The sequence below is a fragment of the Molothrus aeneus genome, chromosome 2, assembly GCF_037042795.1.
Source record: "Molothrus aeneus isolate 106 chromosome 2, BPBGC_Maene_1.0, whole genome shotgun sequence".
Lineage (NCBI taxonomy): Eukaryota > Metazoa > Chordata > Aves > Passeriformes > Icteridae > Molothrus > Molothrus aeneus.
In genome coordinates this window covers 24,556,936-24,572,646 of record NC_089647.1, presented here as the reverse complement: position 1 = coordinate 24,572,646, position 15,711 = coordinate 24,556,936, and the positions used below count along the sequence as shown (strand labels likewise).

Here is a 15,711-nt window from a genome sequence, read left to right as displayed (position 1 = left end):
CCCTCCCCGGGCGACCGGGGCTTGGGGCACGGCGGAGCCTCGCCGCGAGCGGGCGGTCCCGGGACGGCGGCGGCACCACCGGCGGCGGCACCTGCGGCGGCGGCGGGGAACGGCAGGGCTCGGCGGCCCGCTCCGCGCCCCTCGCCCGGCCCGGCATGACGCGGCGGCGCCCCGGCGGCGGCGGGAGGTGGGTGCCGGCAGCCCTGGCCGCGCTCCTGGCCCTGAGAGGTGAGTGCTGCACGGGCGGAGCGGGGCGCGGCACCCGGCACGGGGCATCGCCCTGCGGCCGCGGGGTCGCCGCCGCCGGTGCCACGGCGGTGCCCCGCGCGTGGGGAAGTTTTGATTGCGGTCCCGCCGGGGATGCTCGGGAATGCGGCGGCGGGCGAGTGCTTTTGCAGGCAGGCGTGGGGAAGGAGCGCTGCTCTGCTCGGCTCCTTCTGCTGCCTCTGCCGCACCATCCTTCCTACTATTCTTATATATACATATTTTATTTGATCTATTTTTTACCGTGCCGTAAAACTTGCTTGAAACTGGGCTTCACGTTAGGCTCAGTTGTCTGGGCCTAGCCCCTTGGTAAGCTCACCTGTGTGGAAAACTCTGGTCTATCCCTCAGGCCCTGAGGCAGCAGGGAACTTTCCGCAGAGATGGTGACAGGCTGCTCGGAGCCCCCTGTGTCCCCCCCATCCTCTCCTCTGCCTCCTCCTTCCAGGCACACGGCGCACCGCTTCAGCTCTAAGATACGTGTCTGCCCCCGGGGACGTGGAGACTCCAGCACCTCCCGCCCCCTATAGCCCTTCCGAAATAAGGTGTGTTCCCCGGTCTCTGTGCGGAGAGGAAACAAATTGCGTATGACAGATGCTACTCACATCACTTAGTGCATTGCCGGGGAGCACCAGGAGGTGCTGCATTAAGGGCAGCAGAAGAAACTACCAAGTGCAAGATGTTCAGGCTCATCTGTTGATCAGGTGGCAATGCCTCCTTTCAAGTAATGCTAAACTTTAGAGCAGCCTGCTCGGTTATAAGGTCTGGCCTTTAATGCAGACACTCGCTAAGCAGTTCTGCAGAGGTCAGTTCAGCAGTGAGCAGCCCACAGCTTTGAAACAGCTGGGCCACCTTCACTGCTGGGAAACTGGGAAACTTGCTGCAAGAGGTCCCTGAGACAGAGGGAGGACAGTAAGAAACGATGGGATGTCCCATGAGAGGACCAGAGATGTCTCAGCAAGGTCTAGATGAAACCTCCTCACAGTCGGGATCGGGGTGGAGTCTGCTGCTTGGGTGGCTGTGTCGAGCTCTCACTGCCCTGCAAGGCACAGCAGGCTTTCCCCTCTACCCAGGACTTGGTTAGAAACAAGTCTTGTGATGGATAAATGAACTTTTCACAAATGCCTCAGCCTCAAGTGCACCCTGCATTCCTGTCCTCAGAAAATGTTTGGGAGTCTGAGTCTCATGCATTAACTGGAAATTGCACCTGCTGACTTCAAAGAGATGAGTTATGGAAAAAAAATAAAGTTTACTAGCATTAAGTTGAAAGAAATAATCTCAGCTTTCATACTTCACACTATTGATTTGCTTTTTTTCCTTTTCCCAATTTGGAAAGGAAGTTCAATTATTTTCAGGTTCTCAGTGCTACAGGTTTTTTTGCCTGCAGTCATTGCAAAGGTGTAAATGTCTATGGAGTTACTGGACTTGCTCCAGTTAAAAGCATATAAGTGGTGAAGTCCTTCTGTTGACATGATGTCACTGCAAAAACATACAACAGTAATCAGATATAAGGCTAAAATTGAAGGGATATTTAATCATCCTTTTAAACATTGACTCAATATTTACTTTTTTTTGTTGAGGGCACACGGGGACAGTGACATTGGACAGCACTAGGTGTGAAAGCATACTTTTCCATGAAATATTTATCTGCAATAGTGTAATGGTTTTTCTTGCGATTTCCTTTAAGTCTTCATAGTTACCTGAATGAAACACCTATGTCTCAAGCTTGGCTTTTTTTTTCATTTTTTCTTAGGAAAAGTCTTTAGAAGATGGTGGTAGATGAAAATAGCTGTGGTACACAGTTATTTTTGTGGAACACAACATGGCCATATTTTTTGGTAGTTCTTGAGTTTGAAAAGAAAACACTGTAAAGGATAAGGAACAGACATACACGCAGAAAAGCTGAAATTAAATTGGGAGAGTTTTTTCTAAACAACATTTGCAGAAGATTAGTAAGTGTGTTTCTGCTCTGGGCTGCCAAGTATGGTTAGGAAGAGTGATTTTTAAATTTTTTTCCACGTTTTTGAGATTTTAGATTGGTTTAGAAGATAGAAGAAAATGAGGGGTCATATGCAAGGTGTTTTCTAAATTAAAAATAAGATTTAAAAGAAGAAGGATCTGAAACTGTAAGAGTGTATAATCAGGCAAAATACTTAATGCCAAGAAAATGAAAGTTGGGGGGAAAAAAGACCTTGGAGGTCATTTCATCATTCTCACACTTTATACCTACAATAAAATAAAATTAGACTTCATAGTGAATAATTGACTTAAATCAATTATTATAGAGCCATTTTCTTATGTTGCTTTGCAATTTGTAGAATAACAATTATCCTTTGTAACTGGTGTTAGTTGCCCATTTTCTGGGCCTATTATATCCCTGTTTAATGTCTTGGGCCAAAGGCAGCATCTATGTTTTCCCTCTAAAACATTATAAGCATAATAATTTTTTGTGGAAATAATATTTTCCAAGGAGAAATCTAGGAAAAGATAGGAGGGAATTCTCTTTAGAGCTTTGAAACCAAACCTGGGATTGCTAATCAATCCTCCTATGTCTCCAGAAATAGCATCCTGCAAATTGTCGAATGTGGTAGAAATCACACATCGGGTACAGTCAGAGTGCAGAACTGACGTGTTTTTTAACTGCATGGTGTTTGCATCCTGTGACACAGAACTGCAACAGGTGAGATTTCAGTGTGTTACAGTCCACTGCAGATGGATCTTGCAAGAGCAGGGGGTGAGGGTGCCTGGCTGTAGTGGATTAATGCAACAGCAGGTCTACAACTCCTCACATGACTTTTTGGAGTCACCCTCCTGTCGGTCTGAGGTTCTCACAGCTGAAACTCTTTTGGCCTTGCAGCACCCTTGTCCTACCCACCCGTGCTTCCCAGCCCTGCACCAGGTCCTCAGACCTAGAAAGGGAGTACTGTGTCAGTCCCTTGCCCTGCCATGCTTTTGCAGTGTTTTTTTGGAACAGATTGCCATTTGTGTCAAGCTGTGTGGTTTTGTGACGTGTAGATAAATCATTTTGCTCGTGACCTGACCTTGGTCCCCAGCAATAGGCACAGATGCATTAACTACTTCTTTTTGAAGTGGGCATCATTCCCTTATTTTGGAAACCAATTCTTTATCTCTGTTTCTTCAGTATTGCCTAAACTGCAATTTTCTTTTTATAAGATTCTGTTCTCAAGGGATCTCAGAGTGCCTCAGGAGCAGCTATATTTAGTTGCTCAGTAGTAATATGGATATACAAAGTATGGTATAAACAACTCCTTAACTTAGGAAACTTAGGAATTATTTTTCCTGCCTTCTTGGGGGAGTAGTGTTTTTATTCTTATACCAATAGTACAGATGGAGAAAGCAAGACTCAGAGAGACCTTGTGACCCACTGAAGGTCAGTGGATGCTGGTAGTAGTCTTGAGTGTCTTGGAACAAACTGTAACCACAGGAGGATGCTTAAATTTATGCAGCAGGTTAAGCAATAATGTAATGGTCCTCTTTAGGGATGTTCACTACTAAATTGTGGTGAGTCATCTATATTTAGCAGGATGCTACTATCATCGTGCTTTTTAAGTAAAGTGCTTTTAACACAGTTTATTTCAAGGAGAAGTGCATGCACTGAAAATCTGTTCTTTGTAGTTTCCTCCTTGTGGAGCATTAATGCTGCCTTCCCTTTTGTAAGTGTTCAGAGAAAAATTTAGCTCCTGGTTGTTTAACAGACAGCAATGTAGCAAAGACAGTTCTTTGGTTATTACTACCCTGTGTTTGCACAGTTATTTATAAACATTACCTAATTGAGAGTCTCCAAACTTACTTTGTGAGGGAAGTCAGTTTGATTTACAGCATGGAAAACTGATGTGTGCAGAGATGAAATGATTTTCTTGCTGTCAGGTAGGACATTTGCCCAGCCTCTCCTTTAGAGAAGTCACAATTACAGGGCTCCTGGTCATATGCCTCCCTACTTTATTCTTGCAACTGTTTCATGCCTTGTGCACCAGGGAGAAAGCACAACATTTTTAACTGTGCAGAGTGAACTTTTAAGGTTTTTTTTTTTTTTTTCCTTAAAAGTTTTCATCTCTTTGGTTTTGGAGGTCACTTGTGTCCTGGCTCCTGCCTTTTTTTTTCACTGCTTGAGCTGGGCTGCTCTGTTTCATCAGGATTGAGGTATTTGGCTTCATTCTAAATGGAAGTGGAAGTCAAATGCTTTGGTGGTTTTGAAAGGAAGTTTTTGAGAGAAATTTCATCTTAGGACACTGATATTTTGTCTCTTTGTGGAGTTGTATTGTTATAATACAAGGAAGTACCCTAAGCAAAAAGATATTTTGATGTGAAAAGTCAAAATTTTTCATGCTTAAATTGAATGTTTCTGTATTTTTGACTTTTTTCCTCCCTGTTTTTCTTTTGAAACAAAGTTATGATTTTACAAAACATCCCATGTTTGATAGGTTTTGGTTTAGTGGAAGTAACTTCAGTAAAACTTTAGTGGTTGCTGCTTTTTTATTCTTACAGGGCATTTAAAAAGAACAGAGATAAAAACCAACTTGCAGCAATTGGTGGTACCTGCGCACAGTCTTTGCCCATTATTTTTGCCATCTTGACACATGTATGCAAACACCATGTACACGTGCACTGCTCTTGTCCTTTCCTTATTCATTGTGCTGTAGAGTATTGTACTGAAAAAGTATTGTACTGAAAAAGTCAAGTTTCTATTTAAGAAATACAGCAAATATTTGTTAATATTTGTTTCTCCTTTTGGAACAGTCACTGGAGAAATCAGAACAGGACTAGCAGGTTGAGCTCAGTCCCTTATTATTTGTGCATGTGCAAAGCCACAGCTCTCCTCCTGGCAGCATAGCAGTACTTGTACATTTGCATCTCTGCATGAAGCTAATTTCAAGTGTAATTTTGGTATTATGCTGATCAGATTGCTTATTTGGGGACAAAAACTTGTGCAGTTATTTTCTCATACTCTCATGAGCCAACCTAGCTATGAGAACATGAGCTTCTGCTTCACAAGCATCAGCAGGAGAAAGCCAATGTGTGAACTCCACTTACTCCAGATACCTCTGGGCTTTGATTTTACCAGGAATGCTGAAGCCAGGAGTGTTGTTTGTGGGGAGGCAAAGACACCCTGTTTGCAATCTGTGGTGCATTTCTGCAGCAGCCTGTCTAAGCAGTCCTGGGCCAGGTCAGCCCACTGGTCTCTGCTGCCATGGCCAAATCTGGATATTCCAATGGGAGGTGCCAAAACCTCCTCAGGAGAAACTGGTGCCAAATATTTAGCAAAGAGGAGTCTGGTGTCATGTCTGTACTACAGGTTGCCCTAGGAATAGGCTGGTGTATCCATTGCTCTGGACTTCAATGCCTACAAAACCCAAATTTCTCTTAATTTTAGGGTATGAGCACACTCCACTTCCTTGCCATAAAATGAATTAAGTCATGTATTCCTTCTACCAATGCAGAGTGAATAAAGAATCCATCTCCTCCCCTTCCTCAGGCAAGCCCCCCAGCTTGCAAAGCAGCAGATGTAAAACTTGCCCGTTGCCAGGGGCCAGGTTGAGCTGGGCTGAGTGAGCCCCCTGGGCCGTGTCCTGAGCTGGTGCCCGGCAGGGTGGGTGTGCAGTGGCCCAGGACACACCAACCCCTGTCTCCCGAGCAGAGGGGCTGCGGGTGGGCTGCAGGCTCAGCTCTCCCTCTGCCCAGAACATTAACAGCTCTGCCAGGAGCAAGTGGGCTGGCACACCCTCTCTGCAGGCCCACTGGGGGGATTACTTCCTAATCCCCACTAATTAGAGGTTGGCTAGTGCCTGGAAGCATGAGGGTATACTGATGTTATGCTTTTTTCATTCTATTTTTGGGGTTTTTTTTTGTTCTACCTGATGTATCTGTGGATGTTCCCAGTATCCTTATAAATGCATGGGCCTCTGTGATTTCTACTGAACTCTTGACTTGACTATAGCATGGGCTAATCATTCCTGGTAGTTAATTATTGTCTGTGCTTAGAAGAAGTAGAAAAAGTAAAACCGGAAAAGGAAAATGACAATATTTTCCTTATGTCTGGTCATGTTTCCTGCTCTTCAGTTATGCTGAACAACCTTTCTTTTTTTCTCTTGAAAAAACAAACCAACACAAAAAGCCCACAAGCAAACAAAACTCACAGAGATGTACCTGTTTCACTTCTTCATTCCCATTTGATAATTTCTTTCTTTTTAACTCATCTCCAAGTTAAATTGTCCCAATTTTAACAGTGTTTGACCATTAAGTGTTTTTGATTGATGAATGACGAAACCTTTCTGTGCCTTTGGTATTTTCAAATGTGCCATACAGAAGTAACCCCAGCAATTCCAGCTGAGGGTGCACTTTCAGTGTTCATGGTGGCATTAGAGTACTTCCAGCATCCTTCTTTTCAGCCTCTGTCTTTAGACACCCTGACAGCTTGCTTGCTTCTTTGACCACTGTTGTATGTTGAACAGATGTTTTCATTGAGCTGTTCACAGTGATACCAAGATATTTTTCTCAAGCGATTACATTTGAATTAGAGCCCCATGGTATATGAGTAGTTCAGATTATTCTCTCAAGTTCTTATTACTGTCTGTTTGGTAATGTTGAATTTCATCCTGCATTATGCTGCCCACTTGCTCAGCTTTGTCAGATCCCTTGGAAGTCTCTCTCAATCTTCTTTTGTCTCAGCCAGCCCAAATCACTTTGCCAGCTTCCTGTCTCTCTTCCAGATATTAAGGAATAGATTAAACCACCCCAGAACTGGTTAGAAACCTGGGGGTAATCCCTTGTAATCAGGGCCAGAGCGAGGGCAGGGGGAAAGGGGCTCCCATGCCTCTGAGCCTGGGCACTGAGGAGTGGGGCAACAGCTCCGGACTCAGCCTGACCTCAGCTGGCCTGAACTCCACTGGGGGCAAGGCAAGGGGAGGAGTTCTCACGCCAGGCAAGCAGGGTACAGGTCTGGCAGTGGACTGGCGTCCTGCCCAGAACAGTTTAGCAGGTGCACTTTGAAGTGACAGAAAATTAATTACTTAGTACTGTCCTTTTCCTTCCAAAATTAGAGTGGATTGCTGGGCCACAAGTTCCCCTGAGCTTGGTTTGTCCCTTATTGTGTACTTTTATGGGCTTAGGGTACTGGGCTGTTTTAACCAAGCCCTGCTGACAGTTCCAGGTTAGCCTGTAGCTCCCTTATGAAGAGCCCACCAGCTTCAAGAACCACCTGACCTAGCAAGAGTTTGCTGGTCTTTGCTAGTTACAGCCACTTGAGAAATTTCTTTCTTCAACTGTTCTGCACTTCTGGACTTGTCTCTTAAATGTACTGAAGTGATTGGGTTTTGGCTTTTGCACTTGGCCTTCAGTTTTGTTTTCAGTCCTATCTACCATTTTATGAGGCAACTATTTAGACTGAATCACTTCTTGTTTCTGTTGTTTGGCCATACAATGTGTTCTCTTGCTTCTCAGCAGTTTTTTGTTTAGAGCACTGAGTACCTCCTCAGTGATGATGCTGAGATTGCTTCCACACACCACTGTACAGCGTAACAATTTCAGTTCCGCTGCTTTTGGAGTTAGGCTGTTTTGAGCCTTTCTGCTTCTAATTGTTTTTTCTAACATGTAAGAGTCACAATGCAAAATTCAGCTACTGTATTTTTCGCAGGGATGTTAAATTTGATTGTGTAGCAGTCACTGTTACTTTGTATCTTTAGATCAATTGCAGGGTTTAAGCTTCTATGTGTGCTGGGACAGGTTGTTCCAAGTCCTACCTATGCTCTTTTAGACGCTGCAGAATTGTAGCCTGCTGTGACTCTTAGCTAATTCCTGCACGTGTTGCTGAAGTCGCTATTTTTTTCTGTTTTCTTTGACTTTGTTCCTTTGCTCTCACTCCACACAGTGCAGTTGATATTCTTTACCTGATCAGGAGGCCATTAGGAAATACAGGTTGATTTAGTGAGAGTTTTTTTTAGTTAACTTTTCTCCCTTTTCAGCCTTAGCTATCTAGATGAGATTTATATCTCGCCCATTCTGCAGTTTGATGCCTCTGCCTCTTTACCCACACTGGATTTTGAGGCAGGGTATGAGTCTGTGATGAATTCTGCAGCCGTGGGCACACAGACTGCAAGGCATGTTGGACACTGTGTTGGTTGGTATGGCTGTATAAAGAGGTTGTTGCATCATGTTATAGGGGCTGGTTCACTGCATCGAACCTGAAGTGCTTCTTGGAGTTTTTGCTCCAACTCCACACCACCTGCTCTGACCTGTGCTCCCATGTGGTCTATCAGCATTAGCTGCACTCCAAAATGTTTGGTTTGGAGGTGATATCTCAGCAAATGCAGCCCTTCTTCTTGGTCAAAGGGTCCCTGGGATCTCCTGCATGGAGTGCATCACTCACTCTGCTGCCTCTCACTGCCTGTGCCAGTGAAGGGGGCCTGGTGCTCCCCATGACCAGGGAAGGAGACAGGGATGGGTGGAAGATGGGTTGCTTTAGTGAAGCAGAAGATGATGGAGGGGTTCTGCAGGGCATCGCTGAGTGTGTGTGTGTCTGCAGGGCATCGCTGAGTGTGTGTGTTTTCTGGGCTGCTTCCCTATAACTGTGTGGTTGATCTTCACTGTTTGATGGGATTTGTTGTCTGAACATCTCCACGGGTTGTGGAGCTGCTCGTGTGCAGACCTGCTTGGCTTTCTGGCTGTGTGAGCTAGTGACTCGGAGAGGTTGGGAAGACCTTGGCTACTTGGCAGAGGGACAGAATGGCCTCAGTCTGTCTGCACAATCGTCATGTCCTTGGCTTGTCAAGGGCAGCTCTTCCTTTGGCCCCTGAAACAGCTGCTGCGCCCTGGGCCCTTATTACGGGACTCATCCGCAATCAGCGCCTCCCTCTCTGTGCTGGAAATGCCTCGGACACAGAGAGCAGGCTTGTGCATCTCAGCTGCACAGAGCTGCAGCAAGGCTGTGCTTTGCTTGTTCTTTGGGGAATGCTCTGTGCTAGCTCTCCTGTAGCTTTTCTGCATAGTTTCATCTGTTCTCACTGCTCTCGCCCTTATTCCTCGTGGCTGTTTTGCCTCTTTTTTTGCCTTTTTTTTTGCCTTTTTTTTTTTTTTTTTGCAAGACTTCATTTCAGCTGCCACATTGACAGCAGTTGTCTGTTTATGCACTGAATAGGTACAGCACAGGCAGGCTTCCCCCACCCCCCGGTCCCCATCCTCCAGCCCTCCTGCACTACGTGCCCCGTCCCCCACAGGTTCACCCTCGCTGGGAGCTCCAGCCCCGAGCCAGAGGGCTCACAGCGAGGGCACTGCTGCAGGTGAAGGAGGGGAGCTGAGGCATCCCACCGCCACCGGCTTGTGTTGCATCCTAATTGCAAATAGCCCTTCCGGCGTCAGCAGTTTGTGGGAATAATTGACAGGAGGTGCCGGCGAGGTGCTGAGTCAGAGCGAGGTGTGCTTGCCAAGGCACTGCAGCAGAAGGAGTCCGATCGCCTCGTGTGGAGGGAAGCCAATGGACGGTGGGTTTCCTGGCTGCCTTTTGGGCCTCTTTCTTTCCTTTCTCTGAGGCTGCAATTCAGCAGCAGTGATGCTATGCATGTAAGGGAAAAAACAGGGGATTGGGGGAGCTCTTTATTTTTTGCTTTTCCCTTTTTTTTCTTTTTTTTGGCTGAGAGCACTGGGATTAGGGGATGTGGGCTCCATTCCCACCTGCTGCCACTGGGTTTCTGTGCTGTCATTTCTGTGCTCCGAGCAAGCAGAAGGGGTAGAGAACACATGTTGGGGGATAGTGTCGAGAGAGTGGCCCTAGTGACAGATTGATGTCTCCTGGGAGAGGAAAAGCAGCATGTGACATCCTCAGCTAGGCAAGGGGGATAGCTATGCAAGCCGAAAAACCTGCAAAATAAAATTACTGAAAAGGTGTTCTGTCCTGTCCTTCCTGAGGGTTGTTTCTTCTGCAGTGTCCTACCAATTATTTGGGGATTTGAAATTACTCGTTTGATATGCAGGAAGATGAGTGCTTGTCCTGTACACATCTAGCACCTGATGGACCTCCAGGTCAGGCTCGTGAGAGCTTTGTCATTTATTCCTGACCTTCTTGAATATGGCTAACATCAATGTTTATACCTCAGCTGAATCTGTCCCAGAGGTCTGGATTCTTTCCTTTTTCTTGCTTCAGGGTGACTTCAGTCATCTTTGTCTTTCTCCCTCTCTGTAGCACCGGGTACCTTTTTCCTACCTTGGACTAAAGTCGGTATTTGTTTCACAGTGATCTAAATATATGTGTCTGCTGTGTGCTGTCTTTGTAGGGAGAGCATACTATTTTTGCTTTTAGTAACCACTTTGTGGAAAGTGATGAGGAGCATGAAGACAGAGGCCCATGTATTTTTCAGAACCTTTCCTATCTATGCTGCGCTCTGCCCACCCACTTTTTTTAATGCTAATCTTTGTATAATCTTTCTCTTCACTGACTCAGGTAACAGCCTTGTTATCTAGATCACCATGCAGCTGATGGGGAAAACTGAGGCCCTGAGATGGGAAGTGCCTTTTCCATGGTCATGCAGGACTCCCATGGCCAATCTGGGGTTGGAGCCTGCATCTCTTGACTGCCAGCCCATGCCTTCTCCGCTGGACAATGCTGCCGGGCCACTGATTTAATCAGTGGCCTGCTGGATACTTTTCATCCTGAGTTTTCATGGCAGTGGCTCATGGGTGATTATCTATTCTGAGTCTCTAGAGAAAATCTGCAGCAACTAAATCAAATGCAGTTCTTCCCTCATCCTTGTCTTGACCATCTTCATGATGAATATTTTGCTTGGGACCCCCAGAGGGTGGCCCTGGGGTCACAGGTGAGGGGACTGTGTGTGCAAGGTATCTGTCCTCCTCACCTCCTGCTTGCTGCCTATTCACATGCTGGGTGCAGTGTGACACTGGTGGCAATCTTAAATAATCTGTGCCTTCAGGACACTTTGGAGGAAATCTTTCCCGATTGGGTTCTGCTGTAGGATCAGCCAGGGCTAAGCAGGATCAGATCAGGGATGGTTTGGGAGGCCCAGGATGGTCTGAGCCGTGACTGCCCTGCCTTCAAGTTCTGTTTCTGTGTAAGTTTTGCCCTGCATGGTGGAGATGTGCTAGCCAGGGCACTCCTACAGAGAAGAGTGAGTCTGATCCTCAGGCATTGTGAAGTATTTTCTTCATTGCTTAAGGGAACCTTGGTTTCCATTGGGTCTAAGGCAGCCCTTCTTCCTTATCCACTCTCTACCCATGGTGTGGCTTCACCCTGAAAATAGAAAAAAATAGAGCATTGTCTGTTACAATTGGGATTTTATAAGATACCTATGGGAATTAAGCACACAATTCCCTCAGGTTCTTTTTAAACAGCCTAGCTGATGTGAATTTATGTTGGCAATAAGCAAGAGTGGAAGCAGTCCTGTCAGCAGAGCCACAGCTATTTTCCCTGTGTTTGAAACTGCTGTGGTAAAGCTTATTTAGCTTTGAGGTCTGTGTGTCAGGACCTGGCACTGGAGCCTTCAAGAGGTCTCTGATGTGAGAGGACCCCATGCCCTTGCCTCCTCTGGGGGTCTTTTCAAGCACCCAGAAGGTCTGTGGAAATACCAGTGTGTAATAACACCATGTGTTGGGCCACTGTGCTGGGCTGGGCTGGACAAATGCACCTGACATCCACTGGGCCAAGGACTGAGCCTGCTATGAGCCAGTCAGGATGATGAAACTCTGCCAAACCAACTCTTCTTTCCTTTCCAAGGGGTAAAAACGTGCATGGATGCTAAGGAGTAGAATTTAATTGCAACTCACTGCAACAGAATTTGCTTAGGAGATAATTGAGAGATTCTTCTGACAACTGCAAGAATCCTTTTTTATTCTCTTTCTCCACAACCAAAGAATGACAGCTTGTATCCGTTTTCCACAAATGGGGAAATTCAATGACAATCATTGTACTTTTAATTAAAAATAAACAGTTATGATATAAAATAATAAAACAACTGCTGGAGATCAAACAAGCTGTGGAATATAGCTGTCACTTAGAACAAATCAGGAACAAACAAGAAGAAAAAGCTGCCTTCATCCTTGGTTACGAGTGAGAATCCTTCCTGGGATTTTGTTTTCATGGCTAAAATTAATTTCATAGTGTAATTTAGGTTTCTTTTTGGAATTTGCTCCTCTGGCCATATAGCCAGGGCACAGCGGGCAGCTTCTCTTGCAGCTGCAGGAGAGGAAAAGTGATTCAGGTGGGGATGCTGCTGACCCTGTGATCCAGTGCTGGCCAGAGGGTCCCAGAAGGCCACTGTTGTCTCTTGCCAGTGATCTGCTTCCAGCTTCCCCTCACCCCTTTCACCTTTATGAAAATGTTCACTGTGTGGCTTGTTGGACACAAAGGAGTGTCCACCTCTCATTGTGAATTTATGGGAAATGGGCCCAAGCTGTGGAAATTTCATTAAATTAGTGAACTATGTAAGACTTCCATTCATTTTGTCTTCACTTGGATTATTCTCTCAGATTTGAAGAGTTATTCAGCCTTGGAGCTCAAAATCAACTTAGAGGCTAAAATCAGACTAGGCCTCCTTAGCTTAGCTTTAAAAACAGAAATGTATTACACTCAAAGTCCATTAAAGCCAAAAGGCTGTCTTAATGCATGTGTGTATATATATAATATATAATAATGCACATATAACTGTACAGTCAAAGCATGACTGGGAAATGCGTAAGTTAATGATGCCTTGTTATGTATCCTGTATCATTTATGGCACGAATCCTGTATCTTTTATGGCATGAATTTTATAGTCTAAGTGGTAGTAAGATTAGAGGTAGGTGAATAATTTATAGCAAATAATTTATTTAATGAATTCCTCTTCCATTTCTATTTGAAAATTGTTTGTGAACATCCTGCGGTTTCTTTGCATTTTACTTATTTGAAATTACTTACTGAATGGCTTCTACAAATGATATTTGACATGCCACATGCTCATAAGAAGGTTTGTTGTGTTTTTTTTTAACTGTTTCCTAAGAGGGAGAGCAGCATTTTAGCTCCAGGTTTGGTTGCTCAGCAATGATACAAAGTGCAAGTTCATGCCATAGTATTTCACTATCCTGACAGCTCAAAGTAATTGCTGGAATTAAGCAGTTTCTGAAATGTATAAAGAATTAGCTACTAATTTTTAATAATTTTTCAGACTGTTTGTGGGGATAGGCAAGTTCAAAACTCACTTTTGCCAGTGAGTGCTAAAATTGCTCAAAATCTGTTACTTCCTTGTACATTTACATCACTAAATTAGAATAGCTGCGGAAATGAACAGAATGCTCTAAGGTCCACAGTCAGCAGTGTGCTGTGCATATGCCTGACTTTAGGCATATTCCTGAGTAGATGCAAAAGTGGTAGTGTGGCAAATTATGTACTTCAGCATATGTTTAAGTGGTTTTCTGAATTAGGGACCAAAATAGAGAACAAAGCAAATTTATCCTTCATGAAAGTGAACATACAAGATGATTCTGTTTCCTCATCTGCAATTACAGGGCACTGCATCTTTCAGATGTGGAGTGTGGGGGAGTGATGATGTAAATTTTGAATTAAGTTCCTGATTTCATCCAATACAAGGCAGTTTATTTGAAGTTTCTCATACATGTCACTGTGCTTTTTTCCCCCCTTAAATATTGCATGAAATAGCATAAAGAATTAAAAACAAACAAAACCTCAGCCATTAGTTTCAGTTTTTTTTATTTATATCTTCATCTTTTAAGATTTCTCAGATTTCAGAATATTTTCCATGTACTTTTATTGGTTTATCATCCCTCTAAGAAAAAAATATTGTGGTAATATTAAATAATGCCTGACAAAAGTAATGCAAATAGTGCATCACAGAAAGAAGAACTTTCTCCTGGTCTGCAAGGAATAGGTGTGAGTTACTTTAGCATCTTAAAGAACAGTTGTAACATTGTCAGCTGCTGAAGGTCCACATTTTTGTGTGCAACTTTTGTGCACATTGTGGAGAGCAAGCAGCTTCTGAAGTTGCGTGAGACACCCTTCAGCTCTGTAACACAGGTGATGCTTTGTTGGCCTACCTGAAGGCACAGTTAAATAGTTGTTTTTCGGGTCTGTGGACCAGTGAGACCTCATATTCTTCCTCTTTGTGTCTTTGGGCTGACCTGTGTGGGGTCTCTTATGTGTAGTAGAGGGTGGAGCATGGCAGTGAGTACCTCACCTAATGTCATGAACCTTATGAAAAGGAAATTAACATGTTTAAGGTCTTTGCTCTTCTGTCAGAGGAGGGCTTGGGTGCAGGGGCTTTGTTTCCCAAGGGAACAAATACTTCTGGGCCACAGGGCCCATGGTCTTACTGAGTTGAAGTAGCTAGCAGAAGAGCACAGACAGCTCAGGAGAGGGTTTTCTGGGAAGCTGGGAAGAGAAAGAGCCATCTCTGGGTGATTGATGATGTGTGGGATGCAGCTGCAGAAACAGGCAGTTTGGGTGAGGAAGAGTGGTTGTCCCTTGTGAGAGCTAAAATGACGTCCTTGGAGCAGAGGGCCAAAGGAATAAAGTGTTGTGTCTCATGACAGTGATCAGAAATGCACCCAAGCCATGCTGTCTGTGCGCCAAACCCCCAGACCAGGCATACCACGGAGACAAGCCTGCCAAATGTGGTCATCCATGTCCATTGGTGCTTGTATGTAAGGAACTTGCACCCATGAGAGGAGGGCTGCTTCCAAAGAGAGGGTTTCTGGACGTCTGTACACTTTGCTTTCCCTTTAGGTGATGGTCTGGATCCCAGTCTTGTACACATGGAAATCAGTGGGAGAGTTTCAGCTTCTTGTGGTTGGGAAGGTGAGGGAATGTTTGTCAGGCAACAGAAAGGAGGGCTAGATCTGGACTAGGACTGTGTGCTGCAGGGAGGGCTGGGGTGTGCCTGGGCTGTGCATTCCCCAATCTATATCCCTGTTTAGTAATCCATGCTCCTCACCCACCTGTCCTCCTCCATGTACTGCACTGTGATTCCAGCCCCAGGGCTGGAGAAGATTCTGTAGGAAAAGCTGGCAGTGAAATTCTGAATATTGCACCAACAGTCTTCTCTCCTGTTTCTAAGGCTTTCAGAACATTAATCTCATGAAATACATCCAAACTTATTACTCATCCTTGGCACCTTTTATGACCTCAGTGATGAATGTTAAAACATTGAAATGTTGAAATTAAAAAGCAGTGACCTGTACCAAACAAGGTAAACAGCAAAAGGTCCCAATCTGCCACGTGCCCTAACACACCACAGGGATGCCTTTAGCAGCAAAAGAAGTAGCACTGCATTATGTTTACAAGGGCAGTGATGCTATAGCCCACAAGGGCTGTGACACTGATGTCTATGATAGGAATGGCATCAAGGGACTTCTTGAAGTAATTGCATCCTCAGTATTTTGGGACCAGAGCCTGGCCAGCTCAGGAAGGTGGGAGATCAAAGGCCACTTCTGAATTTA

The 15,711-nt window shown here is 44.9% G+C and overlaps 1 protein-coding gene across 2 annotated transcripts in view; it reads left to right on the top strand.

Moving 5' to 3' along the window:
- The first annotated feature begins 145 nt into the window (after positions 1–145).
- IGSF11 (immunoglobulin superfamily member 11) overlaps positions 146–15,711 on the top strand; it is a 105,224-nt gene continuing 89,658 nt past the window's right edge. Inside the window, exon 1 of one of the 2 annotated variants that reach the window (XM_066572104.1) lies at positions 146–228. In XM_066572104.1, the coding sequence (XP_066428201.1) occupies positions 156–228 (73 nt within the window). In that variant the 5' untranslated portion in view covers positions 146–155. Of the gene's footprint in view, positions 229–9,468; positions 9,756–15,711 lie in introns of those variants that run through there. The other variant, XM_066572105.1, reaches the window with a different exon arrangement.